Source organism: Corvus kubaryi, unplaced genomic scaffold, assembly GCF_017639235.1.
Source record: "Corvus kubaryi isolate FWS band 111438036 unplaced genomic scaffold, C.kubaryi_AGA036_p1.0 36952, whole genome shotgun sequence".
Lineage (NCBI taxonomy): Eukaryota > Metazoa > Chordata > Aves > Passeriformes > Corvidae > Corvus > Corvus kubaryi.
In genome coordinates, this window is record NW_024580990.1 from 1 (window position 1) to 6,847 (window position 6,847).

The window sequence follows — 6,847 nt, forward strand, 5'->3', positions numbered from 1 at the left end:
ACAGCATCCGCGACTGGGACGGGGGGCGGCGGGGGGCACCCAAAAATCCGCGCCGGGGACACGCAGGGGGCAGCAGGAGAGACCCCCCCGCCCCTCACCTTGCTGGGGGTGCCCAGCTCGTGGCTTGGCACATCCCAGCGCCAGAGGGGCTCCGGATGGGGCCCCCCCGCCCCGTCTGCCACGTCCCGCTGGGCCGCGGCGAGCTGGCACGGAGCCCCCCCCCGGCCGCTGCCAGCCCGGCTGAGCCCGGCCCAAGGCAAACAGGAGCGGCCGGGATGGTGCTACTGAACGGGGGCAGGGTTTGGGGACAGCGGGGGACACGCGGGGGACACGCGGGGGACACGCGGGGATGGCCTTTCCCTCCCCCCCCACCCCGCCCGCCACCCCCCACCCCGGAGAAGCCCAGCAGCCAGGCGGGTGTACAAGAATTGTATATTTTGTAATAAATAATGTACAAATCCGCCCAAAATCTGGGCCGGCGCGGTGGCCGAGGTGCCGCGGGGCAGGGGGGGGGGTTGGCACCGGCTCCCGGCGCGGGGGTGGCACCGCAGGGAGGGGGTTTTGTCCGCGTTCTCCTTGGGGTTTCCCCCCCTCCAAAAAAAAAAAAAAAAAAAAAACCCGTTTTTTTTTGTAGGATTCAGGGATGCAGTGGGTGCCCCCGGTGGCACGGGACCCCCTCCCCATGCCCGCCCCTTCCCCTATTTGCTCCCACCCCCGCTTTGATTCCTTTTATTTCAATCCCCTCCGCGGCACCTCCGGGGGTCGCGGCGGAGGCTGAGCACCAAGAGGGGGCAGCGACAGCACCGCGGGGGTGGCGGGACCCCCTCCCCACGTCCCCGCTGTCCCCCGCCCCGCTGTCCCCCCCGCTCCGCCTGTCCCCTGCGCGTCCCCCCCCCCCAACCCCGGGCGTTACAAAACAAAAACCGACGGGGAAAAGGGAGGACAGAAGCCGGGAAGGGGGAGCGGGGGGGGACTCAGGGCTGTCCCCGGAGCCGGCCCGGTCTCCGCTGGCTGCTGGGGGTCCGGCGGGTGGGCGTGGGGCCGGGGGCTCGGGCACCGGAGGCGAAGTCCATCACCTCGGGGGGAGCGCGGCGCAGCTCGCTGCTGCCCATCTCCCTGCGGATCTCGGCCAGCGCCTCGGCCGGAGCGGTCAGCAGGCGCTGGAAGAAGCTCTCCCTGCCCGGCGGCCGCTCCTGGCAGCTGAAGGTGACGGCCGTGCCCTCGGCCGCCCTCATCTCCCGCGAGAAGCCGTCCGAGGTGCCCGCGAAGCAGCGGCCGATGGCGATCTCCTTGGCCAGCCGCGGGTTCTGGTCCGTCACGGTGTAGATGCCGTAGTTGTGGCCCAACGGGTCCAGCGGGGCCAGCATGGAGAAGGCTCCGGTGTGGTTGTTGTCGGCCAGCGGCGGGTGGCGGCTCAGGTAGTCCCGCAGGAGGCCGTTGATGGCCGTGCGGCGACAGCTGCCCTGCGGCACGATGGACACCAGGGTTCTGTCCACCAGGCTCTGGTCGAAGAGCATCCCGCCGCACTTGAACTCCACGCAGGCCCCCGAGGTGTTGTCCAGCAGCGGATCCCGCACGCTCCGGCTGTCCCGCAGCCCGTAGAGCTGTCCCCGCGTGCGGGGGTGGCTTCCCCCGACGTTGCGCGACCTCACCATGTACTCCTGCGGCCCCTCCAGCTGCACCTTGATGTAGCACGCCCGGAACTCCTGCGGGTTGGGCCACCACGCCAAATAATCGCCGGTCCAGGAGGTGACGTCGCTCTCCTTGAAGGGCACCACGTTGTACTCGTACTTGTCCACCTCCACGCGGTAGAAGCGCAGGTGGTTGGCGCTGACCGGCGCCTCCTCGCACTCCCGCAGGCTCCGGTAGGAGTAGACGGGGCCGTTGCTCTCGTCCACGTTGTTGGGGTCGGGCTTGGCCACGTTGATCTGGAACGCCGTCTTCTTCAGCGCCGGGTCCTCGTGGTCCGAGCGGCGGTAGCCCAGCTTGCCCAGGTAGGGCTGCGCCACCCCCACGGCGTTGGGGTTGAGCTTGGGGCTGGAGGCCACGGCTTCCAGCTCCTCGCCGCCCAGCGTGGCGGTGACCAGGGCCGTGTAGGCGTCGGGGCGCTGGCCGTCACAGAAGGCGGGCAGGCAGGCGCCGTTGGCCCCGGTGACCACGCTGTCGAAGCGGCCCCAGGCCCGCGGGTTGCTGGGGAAGCCGGGCTGCGGCTCCAGGTTGATGAGGCTGATGACCACCCCTTCCAGCTGCTCGTAGGGGTTGAACTTCTCGTTGCTGTAGGCCCTGACCTTGACGAAGCAGCGGCGATCCTCGGGCACGTCCAGGTTGAAGAGGCGCCGCTCGCGGATCTCCAGGTTGCCCACCAGGAAGGTCCTCTCCTCCCTCTTCCTCCGGCCACCCCCGGCCGGCCGCAGCACCCCCTCCTCCTCCCACAGGCCGCTCTCGGGGTTCAGGGACCACAGCTTCATCTTCTGCAGGTGCTCCGGCATCCACACCTGCCCCGCGTCCATCCTCACCTGCACCGGCCCCGCCTGCAGCGCCGCGCCGCTGTCGCCTTCCCGGAAATCCACGGCGAACATCCCGTAGGTGCGCAGGGGGACGATCTCCCCGTCGGCGTTGGCGAAGCTCAGGTCGCTGGACGCTGCACTGGCCGTGCCCATGTCCCTGGGGTCCACGAAGGTGACGCTGGCTTTGACCGTGCCGTTGAAAACCTCCCCGGACGGCCGCAGGAAGGCTCCGGCCGGCAGCACGAGCTCCCCGACGGGCTCGCGGCCGCCGGCCTCTCCCAGCGGGATGGCGTTGCTCCGGCCACCGTCCAGCTCCACCGGCTCCTTCTTGCGCAGCATCTTCACCTCCTGGTATACGGCCCCGCCGCGCCGGTTAAAGGGCAGCACCTTGACGGCGTCCACCAAGCGCTGCTGCCCGTCCACGAAGCGAGTGACCAAGCGCTGCGTGTCCGGCGGCACCTCGATGGTGAAGGAGCCCTGGTAGCCGGTGAAGCCCACTTTCTTGCCCCCGAGGAAGATGTGGCCGAAGCGCAGCGGCTCCCCGGTGTCGGCCGCCGTCACCCGGCCCTGCACCAGCACCCGGGGCTGGGCACAGGGCCCGCAGCCGCACTCGGCCACCACCTTGACGGGCAGCAGCGAGCCGGCACACGGCACCTGCCGCAGCTCCATCCTCCGCACGCCGCAGCACCGCCCCGCCTCCTCCCCGCACCCCGAGGGCTCCGCGGGGCCGCCGGGGCACGGCGAGGCCGGGCAGCGCCCCACGTTGTAGTAGCGGGAGCCGCTGGCATCCTGCGGGCACTCGCTGGGCAGCTCCACCAGGCTGGGCTCCGGCTCCGCCCTGCAGCTCTGCTGGCCCTGGGCTGGGGGCACGGAGGGGTGGGATTAGAGGGGTCGGGGGGGGGGCTCCCCCCCCCCGGGGGGGCCCCCCCCCCCCCGTGCGCGCTCACCCAGCACGGTGAGCTGTGCCGGCGCTGAGCGGATGGCTCCGGCCTCGGAGCTGGCTTTGCAGTGGTAGGTGCCAGCCTGCTCCGGTGCCAGCCCCCGCAGCGCCAGGCGGCCGCTGGAGCGCTGCGCCTTCCCCTCCAGCAGCGTCCCGTTGTGGTACCTGCGGCGGCAGGGGACAGGCTCAGCGGGGACACCGCCACCACGGCCCGTGCCCACCCCGCTCCGCCCCCAGTGCCACCTCACCAGTAATATTTTTGGGGCGCGGGGGTGCCCGCGGCTTTGCAGCAGAAGGTCACGTCCTGCCCGGCCTCCCGCACCTTGGCCGCGGGGTGCAGCACCATGTAGGGCTTCTCTGCGGGCCAAAAGGGGCAAGCGAGCCCATGGGCACCCCCGGCTCGCCCCTCCAGCGCTGTGCCCCCCCGCCCACCGCCGCCCTCTCACCGAGCCGCCGCAGCCTCAGGTGCGCCACGGCCACGCCCGAGCCGTCGGTGACGATGGGTGCCAGCCCCGAGGCGAAGCCGTCGCGGTGGGCGCTGAGGTTGGCGGCGGGGCCCAGGCACAGCCCCGAGGCCGTGAAGCGCCCCTGGGCATCGCTGCGGGCCAGCAGGAGCGGCGGGCGGCCCTCCAGGTACACGCGGGCGTCGGGCAGTGCCAGCCCCGCGGCGGTGGCCACGGTGCCCTGCAGCGTGAGCCCGGGGCAGCCTGCGGGGGGACGCGGCTGAGCCCCCGCCGAGGGGACGCGCGGGCAGCGGGGGCACCGCGGAGAGGTCCCCGCGTCCCCGAGGGTGTTACCTGGGCAGGGCGCAGGGGGACATTTCTGCACCTCGCTGGCACGGCCGGGGCACGGCGGGTTCTTGGCGGGTTTGCAGCTCCGGCGCCGGACGCGCTTCCCGGCGCTGCCGCAGCTGCGGGAACAGGGACCCCAAGCGCCCCATTCCGTCCAGGTGGGCTCTGAGGGGACATTCCCGGTGGGAATCGGGTCCCTCAAACCCCCGCGGGCACCACGCGCCCGGTCACACCCCCGGGTCGCAGCCCCGCCACAGGAGCCGCAGGTGGGTGGCACCGGCTGGCACCAGGTGGCTTTTCCCACCCGCTCCTCCTGTGGGATCTGAGACGGGGATTCAGGGTCCCTGGAGACACCCCTGGCCCTCGGCACCCGAAGGTGACACCCCGGTGCCACCCCTGACCACCACCCCACGGGCACCTCCAGCGGCGACTCCGCGGCCACCCCGTGTGCCCTCCCCAGCAGCACGCAGGGGACAGGCGGGTGGCACCGCGGGGTTTTGGGGTCCCTACCTGGGCAGGGCCCGGCGCTGCAGGGCCGGCGCTCGCTGGCTTTGCCCTGGCACTTGAGCTCCTTGAGCGGGCTCTGGCTGCGGGCGCTGCGGCAGCGCCGGGTGCGGCTCTGGGTGCCCCGGGTGCCGCAGGCGCTGCGCGAGCAGGGGCTCCACGAGGACCAGTGCGACCAATAAATGTGCTCTGGAAGGGTGGACTGGGGTTAACTGGGTGCCCACGGTCCGTAGCCGGAACCCGAGGGGTTAATGGGGCACCCACCGCCCCCACCCCGCACCCCAGCTGGGATTCAGGTGGGTCACGGGTGTGACAAAGGTGGGTCACAGGTGAGATAGAGGTGGGATGAAGGTGTGCCACGGGTGGGATCAGAGGGGACACACCTGTCCCCCAGGTACCCCCAGGTACCCCCAGGTGCCCCCAGGTGCCCCCAGGTAGGCGTCGCTCACCCAGCGGGCACAGGAAGCGCACGTGGTAGTTGGCGCAGGCCTTGCCGGGCGGCTGCTCGCGGTGCAGGCAGAGGAAGCCGCGCTTGGGGCTGGCGTGCACCACCTGGCCCAGGGCCGCGGGCAGCTCCCACTCGGTGCTGCGGGCCTGGATGGCCACCGGCCGGGCACACACGCGGTCCCCGTAGTAGAACCTGATGGCCTCCAGGCTCTCGTGGTCGCCGTCCCCGCCGGGGTGGTCGATGTTGAACCACGACGTCCACTCGGCGCCTCTGCCTGCGAGGGAGCTGGGTCTGAGCGTGGGGACAGCTTGGGGACAGCGAGGCCAGAGAATGAGGGGATGGAGGGTCACCAGCGAGGGTCTCACGGGGTGGGAATGGCCAGCGGAGCAGCGGGAGGGACACGGGGTGGGAATGGCCCCTGGAGCAATGGGAACGGCAGGGTGGGCACCACCGAGGGTCCCCATGGGGGTGGCACAGGGTGGGGATGGCCCCATGTGACGCTGGAGGGGACGCAGTGGCCGGCAGGGCCTCGGGGTGGCCGTACCTGCCGTGTCCAGGTCCAGCTCCTCCAGGTCCGGAGTGGCCTTCCAGGGTTTCTCGGCCGTGCCACCCTTGCCCGGCTCCAAGTCGTTCTCCAGCGGCTCTGGGGGACACAAAGGTGGCAGCGCCACATTCCCGGGGCATCCAGGGGGTCCCTCCCCAGCCGTGTCCCCGCGGGGGTGGGGACACCCTGCCCTGAGCCCCCTGATCCGGGGGACAGGGGATTTATTGTGTCCCCAAGGCCGGGCTGGCCGTGTCACCGGGGATGGGCCGCGGTGTCCTGGCAGCCAGGGGAGGCCCAAGGGGTGACCCAAGGGGTGGCCGAGGCTGGAGCTCACCCCATATCCATGGAAAACATCCCCTGGCAGCTCCCGGCTGTCCCAGGGGTGGCGTGGGACAAGGACAGGAGCCACGCGTCCCCCACCACGCCGAGGCCACGGCACCAAGCCCCAAAGCGGGAGGTGACAGGAAATGGGGGTCGGTGTCCCCGCAGGTGCGGGGTGTCCCCACGGCTGTCCCCGTGTCCCACAGGGGAACCCCAGGGAGCTCTTCCCGTGGGGACTGAGACTGGGATTCAGCAATTCCAGAGGGGACGGATGCGGGAAGAAGCGACACCGCTGTCCCCCGCGGGTGACACCCCAGGGCAGCCTGGCTCACCCTGGGCACCCCACGGCCACCCCATGGGCACCACCCCTCCACCATGGGGACCCACCCTGCCACCCCCTGTCCCCTCCCCAGGGGACAACGGCCCCCGTGGCAGCTCCGTCCCGCAGGTGGTTGGGATTTGTCCCCGGAGCGGGGACATTCCCGGCTCGGCCCCACAGGGACGCTGCCCTTGGGCACCTTGGGTGACCCCCACGGGGTCCGGCTGGGGCTTCTGTGGTGCCAGGGCTGGCGGGGACACGTCCCTGTCCCTGTCCCGGTCCCGGTCCCGGTCCCGGTCCCAGTCCCTGTCCCAATCCCCGTCCCAGTCCCTATCCCAGTCCCTGTCCCTGTCCCCGTCCCTGTCCCGGTCCCAGTCCCAGTCCCAGTCCCATCCCAGTCCCAGTCCCTATCCCAGTCCCAGTCCTAGTCCCAATCCCAGTCCCAGTCCCTGTCCCAGTCCCATCCCTGTCCC

At 71.4% G+C, this 6,847-nt stretch overlaps 1 protein-coding gene across 1 annotated transcript in view; it reads right to left on the minus strand.

The window, feature by feature from the left end:
* Positions 1 to 706: 706 nt before the first annotated feature.
* The window catches only part of CILP2 (cartilage intermediate layer protein 2), an 8,085-nt gene continuing 1,944 nt past the window's right edge, over positions 707 to 6,847 (minus strand). The window contains exons 2-9 of the mRNA XM_042020311.1: positions 5,735 to 5,833; positions 5,192 to 5,464; positions 4,749 to 4,931; positions 4,245 to 4,403; positions 3,894 to 4,154; positions 3,696 to 3,804; positions 3,455 to 3,612; positions 707 to 3,367 (exon numbers count right to left, since the gene is read on the minus strand). Coding sequence (XP_041876245.1) covers positions 975 to 3,367; positions 3,455 to 3,612; positions 3,696 to 3,804; positions 3,894 to 4,154; positions 4,245 to 4,403; positions 4,749 to 4,931; positions 5,192 to 5,464; positions 5,735 to 5,833 — 3,635 coding nt within the window. The 3' untranslated portion in view covers positions 707 to 974. The remainder of the gene's footprint in view (positions 3,368 to 3,454; positions 3,613 to 3,695; positions 3,805 to 3,893; positions 4,155 to 4,244; positions 4,404 to 4,748; positions 4,932 to 5,191; positions 5,465 to 5,734; positions 5,834 to 6,847) is intronic.